A 26957-nucleotide genomic window follows, 5' to 3' on the forward strand; every position below is an offset into this window, starting at 1 on the left:
CCTGATCAAACCTTGCCTCTCCAAGTGGAGATAGATTCTCTCCTTTAGAATTTTCTCCAATAGTTTCCCTACCACTGACGTGAGGCTCACTGGCCGGTAGTTCCCTGGCTTATCTCTACAACCCTTCTTAAATAGCGGAACCACATTATCTGTTCTCCAGTCCTCTGGCAGCTCCCCTGTGGCCAGCGAGGAAGTAAAAATTTGGGTCAGAGCCCCTGCGATCTCCTCCCTTGCCTCCCTCAGCAGTCTGGGACACAAATCATCTGGACCTGGAAATAGGAGCAGGAGTAGGCCATTCCGCCCCTCGAGCCTGCTCCGCCATTCCACAAGGTCATGGCTGATCAGATTGTGACCTTACCTCCAGTTTCCTGCCTGCTCCACATAATCCTTGACTCCCTCATCAACAAAAATCTAACTCCGCCTCGAATATATATTTGATGACCCTCCATTGCTCTCTGTGGAAGAGAATTCCAAAGACTAATGACCTGAGAGAAGAAATTCCTCCTCTTCCTCATCTTAAAAGGGAGACCCCTTATCTTTAAACTGCATCCTAGATTTCCCCACAAGAGGGAGCATTCTCTCAGCATCGCCCCTGTCAAAATCCCCTCAGAATCTTTTATGTTTCAATAAGATCACCTCTCATTCTTCTAAATTACAATGAGTATAGGCCCAACCTACCCAACCTTTCCTCAGAAGACAACCCATTCATCGCATGAATCAATCCAGTGAACCTTCTTTGAACTGCTTCCAATGCAAATATAACCTTTAAGTAAGGAGACCAAAACTGTACACTGTACTCCAGGTGCAGTCTCACCGATGCCCTGTACAGTTGTAGCAAGACTTCTCTACTTATACGTTCCATCCCCCTTGCAATAAAGGTCAACATTTCCATTTGCCTTCCTAATTACTTGCTGAACCTGCACGCTAGCTTTTTGTAACTCATGCACAAGGATGCCCAGATCCCTCTGTACTGCAGCATTCTGTGGTCTCTCTCAATTTGAATCACCTGCTTGTCTATTCTTTCTGCCAAAGTGGACAACTGCAGATTATACTCCATGTGCCAATTTTTTTGCCCACCCACTTAATCTATCTGTATCCCTTTGCCTACTCTGTATCCTCCTCAAAACTTGCTTCCCTACCTATTTTTAAAACATCAGCAAATTTGGCTACAATACTGTTGGTCCCTTCATCCAAGTCGTTAATAAAAGATTGTTAATAGTTGAGGCTCCAGCACCGATTCCTATGGCACTCTACTTGTTACAGTTTGCCAAGCTGAAAATGACCCATTTATCCCAATGTTCTGTTTCCTGTTAGTGATCCAATCCTATATCCATACTGATATCACCCCAACACCATGAGCTCTTATCTTCTGTAGTAACCTTTTATGTGGCAGCTGATCAAATGCCTTTTGGAAATCCAAATGCACCACATCTACTGGTTCCCCTTTATCCAGCCTGCTTGTTACACCCTCAAAGACCTCTTAAAAAAAAAATTGTCAAACACTATTTCCCTACATAAAATACAAAAAAAAACGCGTAATATTATTATTCGGGAGCTATAATCCATTGGGAGTTGCATGCTGCCTGGCTCTTTGATAAAACACTTCCCTGCCCTTTCCCCGCCACCCTGCAAATGTTTCCTTTGCAAGTGTAAATCCAACCCCCTTTTTGAAAGTTAGCATCGAATTGGCTTTCGTCACCCTTTCAGACAGTGAATTCTAAATCATAATGACTCGTTCCATTTTTTATACATTAAAAAAATCCTCATATCCCCCTTGGTTCTTTTGCCAGTTGTCTTAACCTTTCATCTGGGGGGGTTGGTGGGGGGGGGGGTGGGGTACAGATTTATTGATCAGGAACATTAACCATTGAGCATGTTTGTATTCTTATCGTGACTGGCAATATAATGCCAAGTGAACCACGAGTATCAGGTCAACGTTACATTCCCGACTCTGAAGAAGAGTCATACGGACTCAAAACGTTAACTCTCTTTCTCTCTCCGCAGATGCTGCCAGATCTGCTGAGTTTTTCCAGTGCTTTCTGTTTTTACATTAGATCCCCGGCTACTGATTAGTGAAAATTTTGGATGTGCATCTTCTGCCCAGGGCCTGACTGGGGTGTCAGGGCCAAGTATTATGACACACAGTGAATTGTTCATCCTAAAATGATTTAACCTGGTGATGTATGAACTATGAAAAATAAGCCCTAAAATTTTGGACTTTGTGGGAGTGCTTCTGCTGTGTAGGTTGGATGAGTCAGAGTTTTGAATGAGGCCTGGTTTTCACTGGATCTCTTTTTCTTTGTTTTCACTCCAGAGAAATTCTGGTGGCAGTGGGTGAGTGTGGGCACGTTTTGTGTCTGCCGTCTCCCCAATGCTGATGTTAAAGAAGAGAAAAGGCTGTTTGGGGGAAGGGGCGGGACACCCCATTTTCCCATCTGCTTCCATGTCCCAACCATCCTCCCCCCACCCGTTCCCCAGCGGAGAGTACACCTACATGAGATACATACGAACGTACGAACGTTTGGAGCAGGAGTAGGCCACTCCAGGTAGATGTACATTGCATGTCAGTATCACACGCTACCAGAGCAGGGTTGAGAATGCTGGGTTCCTGAGGCCAATTGCAACAAGGATTGTTTTTTTTGTTGGAAAAAGCAGGCTTTGGTCTGTTTAACCATGCCACCCACCCACCCACTCAACCCCAACCCAGGAGGTAGATGTCCAGGGGGGGTGTGTAAATGTTGAGGGGTGTCTACCTGCTTCATTACTAATGACCCCATCAATGGAATTAAGGTCTTGGGCAGATTAATGAGAAGAGAGCCACCCGCCTTTGCACTTACAGCTTTTATCCTCTGCAGGGTTTAAAACCATTGTGTCCTTCAACAAATATACTCAGCCTTGTTGGGTTGGGTCAGGTAAAATAGTAAAAGCAAAATTATGAAAATAATGGTATCTGTTCTAAGAACCACCTAGTAATATGCAGGTGGATTTTTTTTTTGCAAGAAGTGTATGCTGTAAGTATTGTCGTTGTATACATTTCTTGCTGAGATATCGTCTAATGTATATTTTTCCCTTCTTGTTGCCTTTGCTAAAGGCTTCACAATCAGTAAGGTCCTGCACACGTTGGAAGTACTGGATCGTCACTGCTTTGACAGATCTGATTCCAGCAACTCCCTAGATAGCCTATACCACAAAATCTTTGGGTCAAGCCAGAGCAAGGACAGCCAAGAGGTGAGTCGTAGTAGTGTGATATACATTGTATCCATTACAAAGCAATTATGCCATGGCCCATTTTATGTAAGAGTATATGTGGTGTTTAAGGACATGGCTGATTTAATTAATGCCGTTTGATGCTGATAAAGCCTAGGTAAAAGATTTTTGGGGAGAAACGGAGAAATGGGAATATCCACCCATTGGAAGATGCTGTGGACCAACAGATGGCTCTTGTGATTTAAATACCCCATTCCCTGAAAGCGCGAGTACTGATAGATAAGGTCATAAAATGACTTTTTGATTATTTTTGAGTACAAGGATAAAGAAGTGTGCTGAAGTTCCATAAGGTAATACAAACAGTCGTCTGGTAGTACAGGACCTGAATATTGCTGAAAAGAGAAACATGTTGCTGAAGCTTTTTGTTTTGCAATCATCAGGACAAATGCAAGAATGCCAAATTTCAAATGATGCTAACAATTTATATCACAGGAAAAAAAGGGTACAGATTGGTTGGCAAGATGACTCTGGTTGAGGCTGTGTCATGGAGAAAGCATATAGGCTCCTGGGTAATTCAAAAAAGGTGCAAGGCTTGAGCATATTCCTTTTGCTTGCAGAGAATGGGTCCCTGCATATGAGTGTATGTCACAAGCATAAATGAGCCATGTTATGAACTCGACTGGTTATCTTAACTTGGTTGTTAGTGTAGTTATTAGCGCACTCAGGATTGTTCAGCAAGTGTTGCCCAATCACAAAATCACATCTAACAGTAAATGTTTTGTTTTGGGTTTTGCAAGCGTGTACCGGTTGGGTATGGTCTGTACTCTGCCTATCATGAACAGCCAAAGGAACATGTCTTTTTTCATTCATTCAAGGGATGTGGGCTTCGCTGGCTAGGTCAGCACTTTTATTGCCCATCCCTAATTGCCCATGTGGTGGTGAGCTGTCTTCTTGAACCGCTGCAGTCCATGTGATGTAGGTACACCCACAGTGCTGTTAGGGAGGGAGTTCCAGGATTTGACCCAGCGACAGTGAAGGAACAGCGATATATTTCCAAGTCAGGATGGTGAGTGGCTTGGAGGGGAAATTCCAGGTGGTGGTGTTCCCATGTGTCTGCTGCCCTTGTCCTTCTAGGTGGTAGCCGTCAAGAGTTTGGAAGGTGCTGCCTAAGGAGCTTTGGTGATTTCCTGCAGTGCATCTTGTAGATGGTACACACTGTTGCTGCATTGGTGGTGGAGGGAGTGAATGTTTGTGGATGGGGCGCCAATCAGGTGGGCTGCTTTGTCCTGGACGGTGTCTAGCCCCTTGAGTGTTGTTGGAGCTGCACTCATCCAGGCAAGGGAAGAGTATTCCATCACATTCCTGACTTGTGTCTTGTAGATGGTGGACAGGCTTTGGGGAGTCAGGAGGTGAGTTACTCACCACAGAATTCCTAGGCTCTGACCTGCTCTTGTAGCCATAATATTTATATGGCCAGTCCAGTTCAGTTTCTGGTCAATGGTAACCTCCAGGATGTTGATAGTGGGGGATTTAGCAATGGTAATGTCATTGAATGTCAAGGGGCGATGGTTAGATTCTCTCTTGTTGGAGATGGTCATTGCCTGGCACTTAATCAGCATGAATGTTATTTGCCACTTGTCAACCCAAACCTGGATGTTGTCCAGATCTTGCTGCATTTGGACATGGACTGCTTCAGTTTCTGAGGAGTCCATGTTCAAATGTTTGTTTTGATCAGCAAATCGTTGAAACTTGTGGCCTACATACCTGGCATCGCACCGGCACTGAAGTTAATAACACAACATTGCTCAGTTGTGTGGTAGGCAAAATGTCTTTTTGGAGTGACAGCAGCATCCTCTTAGTGGATAATACCACTCGCATCGCCACTGTGTAGTAGCAGTGTGACATGACTTGCTTAACCTGTTGTTCACAGTTTGTGGTGATGCGATTGGTATTTGATAAGCTGGTATAAAGACGCAAGCTCTTTCTTGAAAAAATGTCATGAGACATTTTGTGCTGCATCAGCCAGTAGTCCAGCCTTCAGTGGAAGTCAGTGTGTGGAGACTACATGAACCACTCCACAAAAAAATGGCGCAATTTGAAATGGTAACTTTTTGACTTAAAGGTGAACATGTTAGACTGTACCAAGCTGAGATGAAGGCCTTGGCACAGGAAAAGGCTTTTTTACATGGCAGATTGGCAAGGTCACAATCAAATAGCACAGAAAAAGACCATTTGGCCCATTGTGTCTGTGCTGGCTCTTCAAAGGAGCTATCCAATTAGTTCCAGCCCCCTGCTCCTTCCCCATATCCTTAGACACCAACAGCTTGCAATTTTACTTCTTTTTCTGTTGAACCTACACCCATCTGACACTGTTGTTTCACCTTAGATATTCATCCAGAAAAAAGGTTAGAAGCTGTGTTTCAAAACAAGACAACTTAATTAGCAGAAATCTTTTCTCGTTCAGGTTCTAATTTCTGTTTGTAATGGCTGCAGGCATTTCCATAAAAAGGTACAGATAAATGATCATTCTGTACATTAGATGGAACCTGCTTCCAAGTTTGCCAGTTGTGCCTTTAACTCTTCCGATCATTAATTTTACACGTACGATTTTGCAGATAGGTTTTCAGAGATTGCATAATAGTACTTCGAAGAAGAGCAGAGGAGTATCCCCAGAGTCCTGGCTAACATTTAATCACTAAATATTATTTATTTGTTTATTATAAATGCTACTTGGTCATTATCATCTTGCTGTCTTCTGGGAGCTTACTGTGTGAAAATTGGCTGCTGCATTTCCTACATTACAATAATGACTACACTCCAAAATCACATTGGCTGTAAAGCACTTTGGGACACTCTGAGAATATGAAAAGGGCTATATAAATATCAGTCCCTCTTTAGATGAAATATATGATTTAAAAAAACCCTAAAAGTTACAGGTAAAAATAACCTTAGGATGATAACCTTACATTGCAAATAAAGTTACTGGATATAAGGTTAAACTCTATAATTTTCTGCTCAAAGATATTCCAAACTAAGAGCTAACTCAGAAATATCAATGTTGACATATGGCAGTTCTGTGTGATGCCACAGAGTTTTCATAGTCTTTTCAGGGGAGACTTGGTGCCTTTGAATGTCAGACCCAGTGCTGTGCCCCCTCCAGGCGATCTCTGATGCCTGCCACCAGAGCAAGCCACAGCTCTTCAACCATTCAAATTGAAGAGATTTCAGTGAGACATTCAGGGCAGGATTTCTGTTTCCATCGATGGAGAAGAAATCAGTTAACGTTTCGGGTCTTCATGACCCTTCGGCAGAACTGAAGCATAGTTAGGAGAAAGGTGAAATATAAGCTGGTTTAAGGTGGGGGTGGGGGTGGGGGGGAGGTGGAGAGAGAAGTTGAGGGTGGGGTGATTGTGGAGATAAGCAAGCAGTGATAGGAGCAGATAATCAAAAGATGTCACAGACAAAAGGATCAAAGAGGTGTTGAAGGTGGTGATATTTGTCTAAGAAAAGTGCTAATTAAGAATGGAAGACAGGACACTCAAGGTACAGCTCTAGTGGGGGTGGGGTGGAAAGACTAACAAAGTTTTAGTTTTAGATTTAAAAATAATGGAAATAGGTGGGAAAAGAAGAATCTATATAAATTATTGAAAAAAAAGGGAGGGGGGAGAAACGGGGTGGGGATGGGGGGAGGGGGAGTTTAAGATCTAAAGTTGTTGAATTCAATATTCAGCCCAGAAGGCTGTAAAGTGCCTAGTCGGAAGATGAGGTGCTGTTCCTCCAGTTTGCGTTGGGCTTCACTGGAACAATGCAGCAAGCCAAGGACAGCCATTCCGTAGGGATCATTCCCTCCGGGACACCCTGGTCCACTCCTCCATCACCCCGTACTCCTCAACCCCCACCTATGGCACCTCCCCATGCCCACGCAGAAGATGCAACACCTGCCCCTTCACTTCCTCTCTCCTCACCATCCAAGGGCCCAAACACTCCTTTCAAGTGAAGCAGCATTTCACTTGCATTTCCCCCAACTTAGTCTACTGCATTCGTTGCTCCCAATGCGGTCTCCTCTACATTGGAGAGACCAAACGCAAACTGGGCGACCGCTTTGCAGAACACCTGCGGTCTGTCCGCAAGAAAGACCCAAACCTCCCTGTCGCTTGCCATTTTAACACTCCACCCTGTTCTCTTGCCCACATGTCTGTCCTTGGCTTGCTGCATTGTTCCAGTGAAGCCCAACGCAAACTGGAGGAACAGCACCTCATCTTCCAACTAGGCACTTTACAGCCTTCCGGGCTGAATATTGAATTCAACAACTTTAGATCTTAAACTCCCCCTCCCCCCATCCCCACCCCGTTTCTCCCCCCTCCCTTTTTTTTCAATAATTTATATAGATTCTTCTTTTCCCACCTATTTCCATTATTTTTAAATCTACAACTAAAACTTTGTTAGTCTTTCCACCCCACCCCCACTAGAGCTGTACCTTGAGTGTCCTGTCTTCCATTCTTAATTAGCACTTTTCTTAGACAATATCACCACCTTCAACACCTCTTTGATCCTTTTGTCTGTGACATCTTTTGATTATCTGCTCCTATCACTGCTTGCTTATCTCCACAATCACCACACCCTCAACTTCTCTCTCCCCCTGCCCCCCCCACCTTAAACCAGCTTATATTTCACCTTTCTCCTAACTATGCTTCAGTTCTGCCGAAGGGTCATGAAGACCCGAAACGTTAACTGATTTCTTCTCCACCGATGCTGCCAGACCTGCTGAGTTTTTCCAGGTAATTCTGTTTTTGTTTTGGATTTCCAGCATCCGCAGTAGCTTTTAGCTTTTTGTATTTATTTCTGTTTCCATGTTCCGGTCCCATGTCCGGGATGGGTTCCGGGTTGGGAACCTGGAAATGCTGACGGGGAGACCTTGAGGGAGATTTTGGAGGGGGTGGCCAATAGAGTGGCTGCCACCAGGAGCCCTGTCCAATTAAGGATGGTGGGTGGGCTCCTGAATCTGTGGGGCCAATAGGACGGCATCAAGCACTAAAAAAAACTGATAGCCTCACGAGATGGAGCTGACATGCTTAAGATGATGCGAGGGCGCTTCCATTCCCAGTTGCTGGCCACAAATCTGGGATACAAGAGAGTGAAAGGTTTAGAGCTGTCAGACAGGAGGGGGGAAAGCCCCTCCGCAGTGATTAAACTATCTCAGCTGGGGCAGTTTATTAGCACAGTACCCTTCCCCATTGATTGGAGCCTTCGACCCTGATGGCTACCTGGCTTGCTGGTGGGAGGCTGCCCCTGTTTCACAGACAGATCCTGGGCTCAACTGGGACCCCGTACGCTGGTGGGAGAATCCAGATGGTGTCCAGAGAGTGCCCTGAATTAAGCCGGTCAGGTAACCAGCCCCCATTGTCATCCTGTTGTTACCCCACCTCCTGCAGAACCCCGTGGTGGTGCCGACATGTTGTGCCGCTGAACCAGCGGGATTTCCCTCCTGTTTTTAGGCCTTGTTGAAAATTCTGCCCTCAGAGTATAAACCAGGATTTAGACTTAAATCATATACAGAATGTGTAATAAAGAAGGTGGAAGAATGATGGGATGCAGAGCGAGAGAGATAAAAGAGACCAAGAGAAGAAGTACAAAAGATTCATGTTTTTTTCTTAAAACTCCCAAACAAATCAAATTCCAATGGAATGTGACTCCACATTTTTCAAATTAAACTTTCTGGGTCATAGCGTCTGTAATTATGACTTATGCCATTTGAAAAGTAAAACACCTACACCTGAATTCACAAGCCAAGTCATTACAACTTATCTTTGCGTCATGATAAAAAAAATGAAGAATATGCCACATTACTTGGGTGGGTGCTTAAAAAAGATTATTTTCCAACAGTTGCTGCAGAATTTCACTTTGAGCCGGTCTAAAGCGTTTGCAACTCTTATTTAAACACGTGGCTGTGCTTACAGCTTCCCTGTTCTAAAAAATCTGCCTGCCTTTATCCTTGTCTTTCTCACTATCAACAGACAGGTCAAAGGACGTTCCAACGCAACGGGGTGAGAAATTGAGTAGGTCCCATACTGAGGGTAGAATTTGGAAGCGGGCAGTGCAACACTTCTTTATGTTTGGGGTGGATATGTTGATTGTGAAATCTACTCAGACTCCTCGATCAGTTTCACCTTCTTCAAAAGATATTTCAGCACCTTTTATAGAATATGTGTGTGCATCACCCACCTTCCCTTCAGACCTAGAGCATGCAAACATATGAACAAGGAGCAGGAGTAGGCCATTCAGCCCCTTGAGCCTGCTCCGCCATTTAATAAGATCATGGCTGATCTGATAGTAACCTCAAATCTGCATCCCACCTACCCCCAATAACCTATCATCCCCTTGCTTACCAAGAATCTATCCATCTCAGCCTTACAAATATTCAAAGACTCTGCTTCCACTACCTTTTCAGGAAGAGAGTTCCAAAGACTCTTGACCCTCTGAGAGAAAAAATTTCTCCTCATCTATGTTTTAAATGGGTGACCGCTTATTTTTAAACAGTGATCCCTAGTTTTAGATTCTCCCACAAGAGGAAACATCCTCTCCACATCCACCCTGCCAAGACCCCTCAGGATCTTATATGTTTCAATCAAGTTGCTTCTTGCTCTTCTAAACTCCAGTGGATACAAGCCTAGCCTGTCCAACCTTTCATCATAAGATAACATGCCCATTCCAGGTATTAATCTGGTAAACCTTCTCTGAACTGCTTCTAATGCATTTACATCCTTAAGGTGACCAATACTGTACACAGTACTCCAGATGTGGCCTCACTAGTGCTCTGTATAATGAAGCATAACCTCCCTACTTTTATATTCAATTCCCCTTGCAATAAATGACAACATTCCATTAGCTTTCCTAATTACTTGCTGTACCTGTATACCAGCCTTTTGCAATTCATGCACTAAGACACCCAGATCCCTCTGCAATCTCTCACCATTTAAATAATATGCTTCTCTTTTATTCTTCCTGACAAAATGGAAAATTTCACATGTTCCCACATTATACTCCATTTGCCAGATCTTTGCCCACTCACTGAACCTATCTCTATCTTTTTGTAGCCTCTTTTTGTCCTCTTCACAACTTGCTTTCCTACCTATCTTTATGTCATCAGCTAATTTGCCAACTATCCCATCCATCCCTTCATCCAAGTCATTTATATAAATTGTAAACAGTTGAGGTCCCAGCACTGATCCCTGTGGCACGCCACTCATTACATCTTGCCAACATGAAAAAGACCCATTTATGCCTACTCTCTGCTTCCTGTTAGCCAGCCAATCTTCTATCCATGCCAATATGTTACCCCCTATACCATGAGTTTTTAATTTCCATAATAGCCTTTGAAGTGGCACTTTATCAAATGCTTTCTGGAAATCTAAGTACAGTACATCCACCGGTTCCCCTTTATCCGCAGCACATGTTGCTTCCTCAAAAAACTCCAATAAGCTGGTTAAACATGATTTCCCTTTCACAAAACCATGTTGACTCTGCCTGATTACCTTGAACTTATCCAAGTGCCCTGCTATAGCTTCTTTAATAATAGCTCCTGTCATTTTCCCTATGACAGATGTGAAGCTAACTGGCCTGTATTTTCCTGCTTTCTCTCTCCCTCCCTTTTTGAACAATGGAGTTACATTTGCTATCTTACAATCTAAGGGGACCTTCCCAGAATCTAGAGAGCTTCTGAAAATTAGAACCGATACATCAACGATCTCACTGGCTACTTTTAAGACCCGAGGATGAAGTCCATCAGGACCTGGGCACTGGTCAGCCCGCAGACCCAACAATTTGCTCGGTACCACTTCACTGGTGATGGTAATTTTCCTGAGTTCCTCCCTCCCTTCCATTTCCTGATTTATAGCTGCTTTTGGGATGTTACTTGTATCCTCTATTGTGAAGAATGATGCAAAATACCTGTTCAATCATCTGCCATTTCCTTGTTTTCCATTAGCAATTCCCCAGCCTCACTTTCTGTAGGACCAATGCTGACTTTGTTAACTTGCATTTTCTTTAAATATTTATAGAAACTTGTACTATCTGTTTTTATATTTCTGGCTAGCTTTCTCTCTTACTCTGATTTTTCCCTCCTTATTAATATTTTAGTAATCTTTTGCTGTTCCTTATATTCTGTTCAATCTTCTGACCTTCCACCTATCTTTGCACAATTATATGCTTTTTCTTTAAGTTTGATGCTATCTTTAACCTTTCCAGTTAACCACAGATGGTGATTCTGTCCCTTGGACTTTTTCTTACTCGTTGGAATGTATCCATTCTGTGTATTCTGAAATATTCCCTTCAATGTTTGCCACTGCATCTCTATTGACCTATCCTTTTAACATCATTTGCCAATTCACTTTAGCATTTGAAACTCATCTCTTTTAAATTTCAGTCGCATTTTTTCTGCCCTCGTTGATGTTCTAACTGGCTCTATAATTTCAGCTATCTCCTGTGGTTCCCTGGACTCCTTTCTTACTTTTTTATCATCTGTCAACTTAACTAATTAAGTTTCTGATTCTAAATCATTTTTGTAAATTAGGAGCAGCAGTAGTCCCAACACCGAGCTCCAGCCCACTCATTCAAGACGCTTCCCGCTTCTTTTAGCTTCTCCCATTTTACTCGGGGTCACTACAGTGCTGGTTGATCACCCCTCGCCATCTCCTCCTGTCAGTCACCCATTCATCTTCCGATCCTGCTGTGTTGAAGTCTCATGCCACCACACCTTTCCATCTGGTCTTAGGCCTTCCTTTTCTCCTTCCCGGCAGTCCCATCTCCATCATTTGCCTCACCGCATGTTCTCTCTCCGCAACAGATGACCATACAATTCAGTCTCTTCACAGTTACTTTCTTGTCCACACTTCCACCTCAGCATTCTCATCTCATCCTCCCTTCTTGATGTTGCCCAAGTTTTTGCACTATATAACAAGACCAGACTCTGTTATCTTAGAGATTCTTCCCTTCAGTTTGTGGTATTTTTCTAACATGCAACACTCCATTGCACTTCTTCCAGTTACTCCAACCAGAGCTAATCGGAACGCTTCCCCCCCCCATTCCGAAATAAATCCTTCAACAAACACCAATTGTTTTCTACCTGTCAGCCTTGTGATTTGCTCATTTAAGTCAGCTTGATGGTTGAATAATGAATCTTTTATGTTTTGTGGCTACGCCATGTTCCAGTCATAGATTTATAGGTATAACTGAAATACATGGTTTCACATCTCTTAACTAGTTTGACGCTATGGGCCAGCCCAATAGGAGGTTCACTAATATTATAACACACAACCAACAACTTGAAGAGGCTGGAATTGAGCAATGGTTTTCAGATGCCATTTTGACACTATAGGAAGTCTTTGCTCTTTGATTAGACCAGCGGCTTGTCTGGAGAGTTATTCTAAAGGTCTCTTATCTATGTTGGACCCGTAAGTTGGAATTTGTCATCCTTTCCCTTTCCAGCCCTCCCGACTGCTATATCCCATCCAGTCTGGAGTTTACTACCTCTCCTAACCCACCCACCCCATCAGCTACTTTGTGTCATTCAAGTTGCAAACAAACAAAATATCTCATTCTTTTCTTTTCCCCCTGCCCACAGCAAATTGCACCTAATGACGAGGCAGTCGTGACATTACTGTGTGAGTGGGCAGTGAGTTGCAAACGGTGTGGGAAACACAGAGCTATGGCAGTAGCAAAACTCCTGGAGAAGAGGCAGGCTGAAATTGAAGCAGAGGTGAGTAACAAGTGTGAAATCTGGGGACGAGCATAAAATGTCAGGAAAGTTAAATATTGTCAATCCTCTACACATCACCGTTGCTAATCTTTTTGACAGCATTTCAACCATCTTTTAACCTCAAGGGAACGTATATTCACTGAGAACCAGTCTTTTATTAAGCCTTAGAATAGAATATAAGAGCATAGAATATAAGAGCAGGGAGCTGTATAAAATGCTAGTTAGGCCACAGCTGGAGCACTGTGTGCAGTTCTGGTTGCCACGCTATAGGGAGGATGTGATTGCACTGGAGAGGGTGCAGAGGAAGTTCACCAGGATGTTGCCTGGGCTAAAGTGTTTCAGCTGTGAAGAGAGACTGGATAGGCTGGGGTTGTTTTCCTTAAAGCAGGGAAGGCTGAGGGGGGACCTGATAGAGGTGTACAAAATTATGAGGGGCATAGATAGGGTAGATAGGAAGGAACTTTTCCCCTTAGTGGAGGTGTCAATAGCCAGGGGGCATAGATTTAAGGTAAGGAGCAGGAGGTTTAGAGGGGATTTGAGGGAAAAAGTTTTTCACCCAGAGGGTGGTTGGAACCTGGAACACACTGCCTGAGGGGGTGGTAGAGGCAGGAACCCTCACAACACTTAAGAAGTATTTAGATGAGCGCTTGAAACACCATAGTATACAGGGCTACGGGCCAAGTGCTGGAAAATGGGATTAGAATAGATAGGCGCTTGATGGCCAGCACGGACACGATGGGCCGAAGGTCCTCGTTCTGTGCTGTATAACTCTGTGACTCTTTGTCCTCTTTGAATGTGAGGGATATGAGTGTTTTGCATTCAACACTAAGTATCTAATAAAAACAGAAATTGCTGGAAGTACTAAATAGGTCTGGCAGCATCTGTGGAGAAACAGAGTTAACGTTTCGAGTCAAATATGGCTGTTCCTCGGAACTGGGTATGTAATATTGGAGAATAAAACAGTTTCTCATTTCAAACACCCAGTGTTAAAACCAAACACCCCCAAACTGGTATAAACCAGCCACATACCAATGCCTTTGGCTCAGACCTCAAAGTTACTGGATCAGCACAAGTCTCTTTTGCTTTTTACGCCAACTATCCATTCGGATTTTCTGCACTTTTTATCAACCCTGAAGAGCAGTTAACTGAAAATGCAGAATGTAGAACAGTATTGAGTACCGGAGAGCATGTTTTGTACCAACTTCGCTAATTGCTAAGTAAGACAAAATTGATGCTACTTAAGGATCAATAAAAAAATGCAGCGTAAAAATCTTGCCTATTCAGTTGCTAATCTGTTTTCTCTGTAGCGATGTGGAGAGTCCGAAGTCCTGGATGAAAAGGAGTCAATTTCCTCTGTGTCACTTACCGGCTCGAGTCTTCCTGTATTTCAGAACATTCTACTTAGGTTTCTGGATACTCAAGCTCCAGTATTAAGTATGTATTAGTTATTTTCTCTCTCATTCCTGTTTGTCTCTATATTATCTGCTAATGTCTCTATATTATCTGCAGTTTAGCAAAGGGGACAATTTTTGCCCACCTTGCACCCAATGTTGTCCTGAAACAGAGTGCTGGGAGAAGTGGAATATCCTGGTTTGATTATTCCTCCATGCAGGCAAAGACAGACACGTGGAATTCCTCTCTGATGGGAGATTGGCAGAAGCCCTGGAAAAATAAAATTAAGAAAAAAAGCTAGCCGTTTACTCCATTTATCCATTGTTTTGGCTAAAATGATAGAGATTGAGAAAGCCCAAAGGAAATTCAGGGCCCCAGTCTTTTCTGGACAAGCACCATTCGACAGCTGTATCAGTAGGACCAGGAATTTAACATGGAGAAGAAAAATGACTGTGATGTTCGCTTTTCAACATTCTGTTGCATTTTGTGTTAATGCTTCAATGCCCCATGCAATTGTGCTGCAAAAAATATCATCTAGGGTAGAACTTTGCCACCCATTGTGTGGGGGGGGGTTGTGCGGGTCCGCGCTGCCATTTTATGTGGGCGGGCCAATTAAGGCCTTGGGGAGATTAGCTTAAGTTCCAAAAATTTTAATAAAGAGAAAAAAACTCATGTCCCCCCATGTGACAGTGTCACATGAGCTGGGACATGTCAATGAACTTTAATGAAAAAATGTATTTAATTTGTAAACCTTTTCATGAAACCTCATCCCGCCTGTGGATGAGGTTCCATGAAAAATACGAAGGCCGCCTGGGATCTTCTCTCCCCCCGCCCCCCACCTTAAACCAGCTTATATTTCACCCCTCTCCTAACTATACTTCAGTTCTGTTGAAGGGTCATGTGGACCCGAAACGTCGACTCTTTTCTTCTCCACCGATGCTGCCAGACCTGCTGAGTTTTTCCAGGTAATTCGATTTTTGTTTTGGGATCTTCACCCGCCTGCCCACCAACCTTAAGGTTGGATGGGCAGCTTTCTCAATAGGCTTAATTAGTTAATTAATGGCCTTAACAGGCCTTTGACAGTTCGGCAGGTGCACAGCCGACTTGGCTGCGTGCCCGCCGACCTGAAAATCTAAATGACGCGCGGTGACGCCGGGGACACACGCCCAACGTCACCCTGCGTCATTTTACACCTCGGCGAGTGGGCCCCACCCTCGCTTGCTGAGCCGAAGATTCAGCCCCTAAAGTCGGTGCTTCTTGATTATTTTCAGGAGCATCAGTGACTTCAATCGGATGATGTTCATTCTCATTCCCTTATTGGATTTTGAAGAGTAGATCTACACCAGATATTGCAGACATAATAGATTTAAACAAATGGTGTTGTTTGCTTAGTTTGAACATTTCGGGAGGAAGAGAAGAACACACACATCCTTTAGGAAATCAGCTTTTTTCATTATGCAAGCAGAATGCCATGGATGTGAAAATGCTGGAAACTTATTTTCCAATGTGAAATATTAATCTTGTTGCTTTCCACAGCTGCTTCCTGGCTTGCTGAGGTTTACAGGTACTTTCTGTGTTATTATACCTAATACAGTTTCACCTGGGAGAGGTGCCCAAGGGTTGCCGCATGTGGATCTATACCCCCAGCATTAATTGGTACCTTGATGTTGGCAAGGCACACGGGAGGTTGAACCGACACAACGGTTTATAAGTATTACTGATAAATCCTACTGTGACCTTCTCGAGATCTTCTTCATTCTTATCTGGACAAAATTGGTTTTTGTGCCCTATGCTGAACAGAGGACTTGAGTTGCATTAATTGGACTCCAACTCTAGTTTTGTTGTTTGTTTGATTATTTTTTTTAAAAATGAGCATGTTTCTATTTCTGCTCTCCCCTGCTTGGGAAACATTAACCTTGAGTTCATCTTTCCACTCCCACTCTGACCTCTCTGCCCTTGGCCCCCCAAACTGTTCCACTGAAGCTCAAAGCAAGCTTAAGGAACGGCACCTCGTCTTTCGGGTAAGGCACTTTTACAGCCTTCAACATTGAATTCAACAACTTTAGATCATGGCCACTGCTTCCATTTTTCCTGACCAGGTGACTGGTAGTAGTTCTGCTGTTACCATTCACGCCTCTCCTAGGTCCATTTTTTGTTTCTTGACCTTGATCTATTACCACCCACTTTGCTTTGCAATATCATCCCTTTTGCCATTTAATCACTCCTGTCTTCCATTCTATTTCGGTCCTTCCTGTGAGAATGGATGCCTTTTAAAAATATTTTTGGGGGACTATAGTGTTATTCTGTAAAGAAGGCTGGGTGTCTGTGTCTGTGTGTGTGTGTGATTTAATTAAGCTGGGAAGCACTTGATGGAAGTTGGGTTGGAAACATGAAAGGTTAGGGGTGATAAGTTTGAGGTACAAGTAAATAGATTAGATCTAACATTTGCATTTTTAGATAAGTTGAGTTTGTTTGAATATCAAAGAGGAGTCAGAGGTGACTAGAAAATGTTTGTATCTTGCAGGAGTCCATAGGTAAGCGGGTAAGGTAAGTGGGGATATGATATTTTATTAACCCAAAAGCAAAGACAAGATGGAAATGTGAAAGATCTTATATTTGGAAGTGCTTGAGTTTCAAAGGGCTGTGTGAGAGCAATCGGACTGAGATAAAAGGGAGAAAAAGGTATATTAGAGTTACTGTGTATAGCTGATGAGGAAGAGATAGCTGTTGAGCTGGAGATGGCTGGAGATAGCTGGAGCTGTTTGAGCTGTTGAGATAGCTGGAGCTTTGGACGGGGTGAGGATGCAGTTTGAATCACCTATCCAGTCAAGCCAGAAAAATCTTGGGCTGCAGCAAGCAGTTTTGTTCTGAAATGAATTCCACTGCAGAATGGAAGCAGTTAAAGGTCATGTGGTACACCTTTATTGAAGCTATAGCTGTTTGCCTTTTGTAATATTACTGGATGTCATTTAAACATCTATAAGGGAGTGTTGCCTGGAAAGTGGTTATTTGTGGGTTTGACCAAGGAGAGAGATTTGGGGGAATGTTTTGTAAGATTAACCTTAATTGTGTGACTGTAATCTTGTGTGCTTAAGTTTTCTTTTATTTTTTGTTAATAAAATTTTTACTTTTAATTTTTAAAATCCCTAAAGTGTTACCGAACCTTTTACTGCTGAGGTTGGGATGTTGTCGTCTTGGTTTCAGAATACAAAAAAAAAGGTTGTGGCCCCTCTGGGATTTGGTTTGCACAGCAATTTACACTGGATATGGTCATAACACTTCCCTTTATTCATTCCTTCTTCACCCATTTTTTCCCCCTGGCTCTGTACCTGCTTAACATCCTGTTAATTCTTGAACTTCCTCCAGTTCTGATGAAATGTCACCGACCTGAAACATTAACTCTGTTTCCCTCATCACAGATGCTGCATGATCTCCTGAGTATTTTCCAGCATTTTCTGTTTTTATTTCGGGTTTCCAGCATCTGCAGTATTTTGCTTTTATTAACCTGTTCTGGTTGGATATGAGTGAAATTCCGAAAGTACGAAAGTTGAAAAAGGTCAAAGTTCTAGTAGCTTGTGAAGTTCATGCTTGTCCAATGTGGGTCACATGGATGAATTTTTACTGATGTTTCATTTACATAAACTGCTATTGTACAACGGGTTTGGGTACTCACTTTTTTGGGTTTGTGTGTATGTGTACTAGCTGACCTGAATAATGAAAATGAGAAAGCAGAGTTTGTGAATCTCGTGCTGCTATTCTGTGAATTCATCCGCCATGATGTCTTCTCGCATGATGCGTACATGTGCACACTCATATCCCGTGGGGACCTCACCTCAGTCACCACCGCAGCAAGACCTCGATCGCCAACTGTAGACAATTCGGAGGAAAACTACTCCAAGGAGCATGATGACAGCCTTCATGGTGTGAAGCTGGAGGTAAAGTGTTACTCCTTGTAGAGGGCAGGGCGTCGGGAGTCGTAGTGTCATTAACATGCCCGTTTTATAAAAATCTGTTTGGTATGCGGCTGTGCTCTTGATGCCTTCCCTATATTAACTACCTCAGCATCCAGTGATTTCCAGTTTGTCATCCTTTTTGTTTGATTAGTTCTGTGTAGTTCAGCCAGGACCTATCTAATGAATGGCTGGAGGTGAGTCAGCAATTCAGTTGGGAGCATAGGCTCAATTTAACAACGGCATAAGTTGGCAGTCAGTGATAGTTAATGAGAGTAATATAAGTTTTCTGATGATTTATACCTTCAGGCCTTGTGAATATTTTATTTGGCATGCATTTATAAAATATCTCTGTGGCGGGTAGTGCCGAGAAGTGTAAACCTTGGTGTGACTTTGGATGGTTATGATGTGTCAAGGCAGGAGAACATGCTTCTTCGCCTTAGTTGCTTCGTCAGTATCTGCCCCTTTTCTAAGCGATTCACCGGACATAGGGGCTTGTCCCCTCTCGCCCACTCTGCCCTCACCTTCGCCCTCCTTGCCCTATCCTCACCTGCCCTCACTCTCAACTGCTCTCTGCCCTCGCTCGCTCTGGCTGTCATCCTCAGCTAAGGGATTTGTAGATCGTGGCGTTCCAATGATCCTGCTCCAAGAATTTGTTTTCAAAAAGCTGCTGTTGCCGAAGTAACCAGAAGTTACCTCCCAAGTTACCAGAAATAAGAGCCATGGTTCCTAACATTTAGGGCTGTGTAAGTATTTTCTTGGTTCAGGGAAGGAGGCACTTTTTTTGGCAACTTGACTCGAACAACTATTGACGTTCCTTAATTGTAGCTGGGTTAAAGTCCTAGAATTCATTACCTAACACTATTGTGGACACATCATTATTGGCAAGGACTAGTGTTACCAGAAGGTCCAACACTACATTCCAGTCTAGAGAATGGGCAATAAATCGATCTTGCTCCCTTCAGTCATAGTCCTGAAAATAAATACATTTTAAAAAGCTATAACCCTGTTTGTACAGGATTGTGTGATTCTTATTTTACCAGATCATGCAGAGTGGTAGGAAAAGGCATTGTTTAATTGTTCAGACAGCAGAACTAGGAAAGCTGCTTACATGTATCACCTGGTTTTCCAACCATCTTTCCCATTTGAATTGGCTCCTTTTCATGATGTTGACAAATCATGAGGGCTGGTTGCTGAAATAAATGGCAGAATCTGTCAGTTTGCTAGATTTGACTAGGTGTGTGTGTATATGTGTGTGTATGTGTATATATATATATATATATATATTATATATATAAATAAGTGTGTGTGTATATATATTATATATTACATATATGTGTGCGTGTGTGTGTATATGTGTCTATATATATATATGATATATAAATAAAAGTGTGTATATATTATATAAATAAGTGTGCGTGTATATATTATGTATTATATTTATATATTATATTTATATATGATATATATGTATATGTGTATATATATATATATATATGCGTGTGTGTGTGTATATGTGTCTATATATAATATATAAATAAAAGTGTGTGTGTATATATATATATATATATATATATATATGTATGTATGCATGTATAAATAGACATTACAAAACTGGTCTGACAAAAATTTGCTGCCAGAACAATTAATGGCACAAATTGGATGTGAAAAAAAATTCACAGATAAATTTACAAGGTTAACATTTTCTGTTGACTATAATTTGTTTATGATTAAGACTGACAACTAAACACACAATTCATTGACAAGTGAATTTGCCACGGTCCCCCAAGCATCAATGCAATAATGATCTTCAGTTTTTAGTGATGAGGGATAAATATTTAAAGGGTAAATATTGACCAGGACAATAGGGAAAATGCCCCTGCGCTTCTTCTAAAAGTGCCATGAGGTCTCTTATGTCCAGCTCAGAGGGTGCACAGGGCCTTCATCTTATCCGAAAGACAACACCTCTGACAGTGCAGTCCTCCTTCAGTATGACACTGGAGTGTCAGCTTAGTTTATGTGCTTAAGTCTATGGAGTAGAACCAATTGACTCAGACTGAGTGCTACCAATGAGTCACAGCTGACACCATAACGATATGTGACTACAATTCAGCAATAATTGATTAGCTGTAAAGCATTTTTGAAAGCGCTGAGGGCACGGAAGCCACTATATAAATGCACAGTCATTCTTTCAGTAACATGCCCATTATATTATATTTCATCTAATTGATAAACTGGAATTAACAAATTTCATACAAATGGAGAGATAGGAGTTCTCTGATTGAATTCAGTTGAGCCAAATGTATTACTCACAGCCTCTGCTGTCTACTAATGATCAATGATAGCCTTTATTAAAAACAGAACTTCTGTTGGTAGATTAGAATGCGGTCTTGATAATTCTCTGAGTGTTGAATTACAAGGTCAATGACGATTAAATTGCAGCTCAGGTGATGTTTCCAGCATGGTAGACTTGGTTTTTCACAAGCTGTTTTTTTTATTTGTTGGTCATGCAGTGTGTGAATACATTAGAGTTTTCAAAATTGTTTTACTTTGAAAGGATTAGTGCATGTTTTTCTGCAGCAGTGTAATTCTGGCTGGGTGTGCTATGTGTTATTGTATTGTCATGAATTATTTACCATAAAAGCAATCGAATAATGTATATTCTCTGGGGAGCACTAGTGGGTAACATGTAAAATACTATTTCTCATCTTGATGCATCAGAAATTTTGACCAGAAGAATAAAATTAAATAGCTGGTAACATTCGGGTACGATTATCGCCATCTTGGGCGGAGGGGTGGGGGGGATATTTTATCAGTTTAAAAAAAAAAGACATTCTTTTTAAAAAGAATATATACGAGCACATGAATTAGGAGCAGGAGTAGGCCACTTGGCCCCTCAAGTCTGCTCCGCCATTCAATGCGATCATGGCTGACCTGAATGTAACCTCAACCCCAGCTTAATAGAGCGCAGACCCCGACTCTCCCTTCTCACCCCCGCCGGCACAGGGAGCGCTCAGCGCTTCCGGGTACATGTCACGCTGGGCGGGCCTTAATTGGCCCTCCCACGCAAAATGGCAGTGCCCAGCTGATCGCAGTCGGCTGCGCACCTGCTCTGGCCCAGCCTGCCCCAAGGGGAGAAAATTCTCCCCCAGGTCTAGTATAGCCTGCAGTTACAGGGATTATGCAATAAATGGGGATATACTAAGAGGGGTAGATGAAGTGAGAGATCCTGGCGTACAAGTACACAGGTCCCTGAAGGCAGCGGTTCAAGTAGACAAGGTTGTAAAGAAGGCATATGGAATGCTCTCCTTCACTGGCAGAGGTTTAGAATATAAAAGTAAGGATATAATGTTGGAATTGTATAAAACACTGGTGAGGTCACAACTGGAGTATTGTGTGCAGTTCTGGTCACCACATTACAGGAAGGACGTAATAGCTCTGGAGAGAGTGCAGAGGAGGTCTATAAGAATGTTACCAGGGTTAGAAAAGTGTAGCTACGAGGAGAGGTTGGATAGGTTGGGGTTATTTTCCTTAGAATGAAGAAGGCTGAGAGGTGACTTGATTGAGGTGTACAAAATTATGATAGATAGAGTGGACAAGATAAAATTGTTTCCTTTGATGGAGAATTCTAGAACCAGGAGACATAGATTCAAGATAAGTGGCAGAAGGTGCAGGGGGGACATGAGGAAGAACTTTTTTACACAGAGGGTAGTGGGTGTCTGGAATTCGCTGCCCAAGTTGGTGGTAGAGGCAGAAACTTTAAACTCTTTTAAAAAGTACCTGGATCTGCACCTCAAGTGCTGTAAGCTGCAGGGCTATGGGCCGGGTGCAGGAAGGTGGGATTAGAAAAGGCACCTGAGTGTCCTCGGGTTGGCATGGACAAGATGGGCCGAATGGCGGCCTCCTGTGCTGTAACTTTTCTATGTTTCTATGCTGTCTGGTTGGCTCCAGAACGTGCTGTTCTAAGAAACTATCCCAAAAACATTCTATGAACTCCTCATCTACGCTACCTTTGCCGGTCTGATTTTTCCAGTCTATGTGTAGATTAAAAGCCCCCATGGTTATTGACATCCCTTTCAGGCAAGCTCCCATTATCTCTTGTTTTAAACTCTGTCCTATTGTGTAGTTACAATTAGGGGGCTTGTGCACCACTCCCACAAGCGACTTCTTTTCCCCTGCTGTGTCAAAATTTGATATAAATCACTCTTTGATAGCTTGTAATAATTTTAAGACTTCTGCAAAACGTTGGAAGGAATTTTACATGGAGGCGTTGGTCCGGCTGCTTGGGTTATAAGTCAGGCGTAAGCTTGCCTCTGCTTGGCAGAGTTGCACTGCAGCGTTTTTACAGCCATCGGGGTCATTAATTGGCTCAGAGTGGTACATCCTGCACCATTTGGGGCGGGGGGGGGGGGGGGGGGGGAGTCTCGCCTCCAGGAACCGCTGGCCAATCAAATGGCCGGTAGCTCTCTTGTCCCGGCAATGCCAGTGGGATCGGTGGCCTCTGCTAATGACTACAGAGAGTCACCAACAAGAGGAGCCATGTTTCAGGGCACTCGATTTGATCCAGGGTTTTGTCAAGGCCAGGCTAGCAGGCTCAGGCGAGGGGATGCGGATTCCAGAGGGTTGTGGGGGGAGGGGGTGGTGGGGGGGAGGGGCCGCATGGGAACATGCAGCGGGGGAGGGGGGTGGTGAGAGGGAGGTAGGGGATTGAAGTGACTATCTTGGGTGGGAGCCTCTGTTGGACATGGTGACTGAGCAGAAGAGAGCTCACTCCACCTGCCCTGCACCCCCCCCACCCTCCTCCAAGCCGGCGACAAGGCCGTCAGGTTTCACCTGATGGTTTTGCTACTTGGCCAGGATGCCCTCTGCCCTTAAGGACCTCAACTGGCCCATGGGACACCCAAAATCTTCCCTGCTGCTGGTAAAATACCAGCGGAGGTGGATAAGTGATAGGTCTGGTGTTCTTTTTTGTTTGAAAAATATACTTTATTCATAAAATATCTGAAAGAACATTACAAAACATTTCTAAATCGCCATCACAGTGCAATCAGATTCAACTTTTACATGAGGTGCTTCAATACAATCAGTGAATATTACAATCATTTCAATATGGTCATTACAGACAGTCAGACAGTGCAAAGGTATTGGAGTTATCAATATACATCATGTTGCACTTTGAGGTGCTACAATACAATTATAATACAATTAGTATTCAATGCATACATTCATTGTCAGCGGTAATGCACCGAGGGGTCTATACCTTTCCCAGCCCCTCAGTGCACTATGGCAGAAAGGCCTTTCCCTATTGTGCCTTTGCAGCTGCTGTCCCAAGCACGTAGTCCTGGACCTTGGAATGCGCCAGCCTGCAGCACTCGGTTGGGGACAGTTCTTTGCACTGGAAGAGCAGCAAGTTTCGGGCAGACCAAAGAGCATCTTTCACTGAGTCGATGCTGCAGTTGATGTTTGTCTCGGTGTGTGTCCCTGGGAACAGCCTGTAGAGCACAGAGTCCTGTGTCACAGCACCGCTCGGGCTGAACCTTGACAAAAACCACTGCATCTCTCTCCAGACATTCTTTGCAAAGGCACATTCCACAAAGAGGTGAACAACGGTCTCGTCCCCACTGCAGCCACCTCGAGGGCAACGTGCAGAGTGGGTGAGACTCCTGGCGTGTTGGAAGGATCTGACGGGGAGGGCCTTTCTCACCACCAGCCAAGCTACATCTTGGTGCTTGTTGGGAAGTTCTGGCGATGAGGCATTCTGCCAAATTACTTTGACAGTCTGCTCGGGGAATCATCCGACAGGATCCGCCATTTCCTTTTTTCGCAGGGCCTCTAAGACATTAAGTGTCGACCACTGCCTGATGGCCTTGTGGTCAAAGGTGTTTCTCTGCATAAATTTTTCCACAAGGGACAGGTGGTACGGTACGATCCAACTACTTGGAGCGTTCCGCGGCAGCGTGGCCAGACCCATCCTTCGCAACACCGGGGACAGGTAGAACATCAGCACGTAGTGACACTTGGTGTTTGCGTACCAAGGGTCTACGCACAGCTTGATGCAGCCGCACACAAAGGTGGCCATCAGGATGAGGGTGATGTTGGGCACGTTTTTTTCTCCCTTTATCTAGAGGCTTGTCTCTGCGGACACGATCCATTTTTGACCTCCAGATAAAGCGAAAGATGGCTCGGGTGATCGCCATCGCGCAGGAGTGAGGAATGGGCCAGACCTGCGCCACGTACAGCAACAGCGAGAGTGCCTCACACCTGATGGCCAGGTAGTTACCCGCAATGGAGAGGAAGCATCGCTCCTATATGCCCAGTATTCTTTCCACCATAGCCACCTGCTCCTTCCAGTTTCTAACGCATGTCCCGGTCCCTCCGAACCATATCCCCAGCACCTTCAGGCCGTCTGGCCTGACGGTGAAAGGGACAAAGGATCGGTCAGCCCAGTTCCCAAAGAACATGGCCTCACTCTTCCCATGATTTACTTTGGCTCCCGAGGCCAGTTCGAACTGGTCGCAGATGTGGATCAGTCTGCGCACTGACAGCGGATCCGAGCAGAAGATGGCGACGTCGTCCATGTACAGGGAGGCTTTGACCTGAGTGCCTCCACTACCTGGGATCGTCACTCCTCTTATGCCCGGACCCTTCCTGATGGACTCAGCAAAGGGTTCTATGCAACACACAAAGAGGACAGGGGAGAGAGGGCAGCCCTGCCTGACTCCAGATTTAATTGGAAAGCTTTCTGATTCCCACCCATTGATTGAAACTGCGCTACTGATGTTAGTGTATGTTCTGCCGCGGCATCCAATATTACGCTCCCCACTTGCCAGCCAGTTCCCAGTGAGAGCTGGAGAGCGGATGTCAAATTCCATCCATTGTATGGCAATACTGCCAGTAAACCAACTTCTCCCTGGATTCTAGTGAGCATTTGTGAACTTTTTAAAAAACTGATGTACATCAGAAAGAAAAAAAATCCAGATCCTGTGTGCAAAAGGGGAATGAAACAGAGTGTGTTAATATAATAATCGCCCTCAGTATGCCATGTTTGTAACATAAAGACCTTTCTAAGGCAGCAGGAGTTAAAACCAACACTGTCCTCGCAAATTGTTTTTGGAGCTTTTGACTGTGTGAGCTTTGAACAAAAGTAATTTTCAAATTTTAGGATCACGGACTTGGAGAGCACATGGACATGGATTCGGGACCTGCAAATTTATTTGATGAAGTGGATAAGAATGACTTTAAAGCAGACTTTGGACCCGAGTTCGCGGTAGGTTGAAAATTCTTGTTCCGAACCCTTTGTCTTCTTTCCCCCACTGTAGTTGTTTTGAAGGGTCAGGTTGCGCGATAGAGTTATCGCTCCCTATGCAGTACCTGGAATTTTTTTCTGGATATCTGAATTACAGGGAGAACTCTACAGATGTTGAGAAGGAAAATGAAAAGCTTATGATTGGCCTGAGAGGGAACAACATACCAATGTTGCGCAGAGGGAGAGGGTCTTGGTGTCAGTTTAGCTGATTTACTGAGGATATGGAGGGATAACACAAATCAGAATCATGAGTAATTTTGTGTTCTGCGAATAACATAACCCTTGAGTTTAAAAAAAGAGCTAAAACGTTAAGCTGTCAGAATTTTTTCCCCCCAAAGAATACCGTAATTTTCCAACTAATTATGTTCCACGTGGAATTTAGCTGCAAATTTTCTCTAAACGTTTGTTTTAAAATGTGTTTCCTAAACCTCATAACCCCATTGCACAATTGGAATTTCCAGCAATGTGAATTATCTTCAAATTTAAAAATAAGCACTTCAGTAGAACTTGTGACAGTAAGTTTACTTAATGTGAGACCAACCCAATTGAAAGCAGAACAATATTCAGAATGTTTGACTGTGGATTATTGAACTCTCATACCCGATTTCAAAAACAATTGAACAAAGTTCCTTGTATTGAGACATAAATGTAGCTTAACCCATTCAATAGCAATAGACTGGATCTCAGGGGGTCCATTGCCCAAAGACCTGCTATGGGAATTTTCACTTGAATTTGCTGTGATTAGCCCTCTGTAGGGGCCTGTCTGAGTCGGACAAGTATCTCCTGCATATCTCCTTAACCAGTCAGATTGAAGAATCATTAATGAGGAATGCAGGGACTGAACTGAGAAGTGCAAGTTAAGCTATTTAGTTTGATGTCAAATGAGGTACAGGAAGTGAAATAGAGAAGCGGAAGGTAAATAGGATTGAGACAGAATGGAAAAAATAAATTGTGAATGAATCAGCGTCTGCCCTCAGAAGTTAGCTTTCAGCGCCAGAGAAGTTGTTTATATGCAATTAAGTCTCATCAAGCTGTTACAAGTGTTAAAACTTGGGCAAAGCCTAACTTTCTCTGGTGGCTTTAGTGTGTGTGTATCACATCCATACAGTAACTTCACATTGTGTCTTTCAAAGCTGAATCTCTTGATGAGTTTCTGTCATACTGAAGCTTCTAGAAGAGCAGGGCAACATGCCCAGCAACTTCCAGGTTTCTCTGTTTAATTGCGCAGGTTTGGTTGCCGGAAGTTGCCGTCCTATTTACATATCAATAACTGTGACCACAGATAGACTCACTGGGCCATTAAGCTTCTTAGTAAAGGGAAAAAAAGTATCTGCTTACTGCAGGTGGC

General features: G+C 43.4%; 1 protein-coding gene across 1 annotated transcript in view; it reads left to right on the forward strand.

Annotated features, from left to right (window-relative positions):
- Window positions 1-26957, forward strand: part of LOC144693984 (mediator of RNA polymerase II transcription subunit 12-like protein) — a 590784-nt gene that overhangs the window by 137723 nt on the left and 426104 nt on the right. Inside the window, exons 11-15 of the mRNA XM_078564267.1 lie at window positions 3092-3228; window positions 12827-12961; window positions 14269-14395; window positions 18056-18288; window positions 25466-25570. Coding sequence (XP_078420393.1) covers window positions 3092-3228; window positions 12827-12961; window positions 14269-14395; window positions 18056-18288; window positions 25466-25570 — 737 coding nt within the window. The remainder of the gene's footprint in view (window positions 1-3091; window positions 3229-12826; window positions 12962-14268; window positions 14396-18055; window positions 18289-25465; window positions 25571-26957) is intronic.

The sequence above is a fragment of the Cetorhinus maximus genome, chromosome 19, assembly GCF_964194155.1.
Source record: "Cetorhinus maximus chromosome 19, sCetMax3.hap1.1, whole genome shotgun sequence".
Taxonomy (NCBI): Eukaryota; Metazoa; Chordata; class Chondrichthyes; order Lamniformes; family Cetorhinidae; genus Cetorhinus; species Cetorhinus maximus.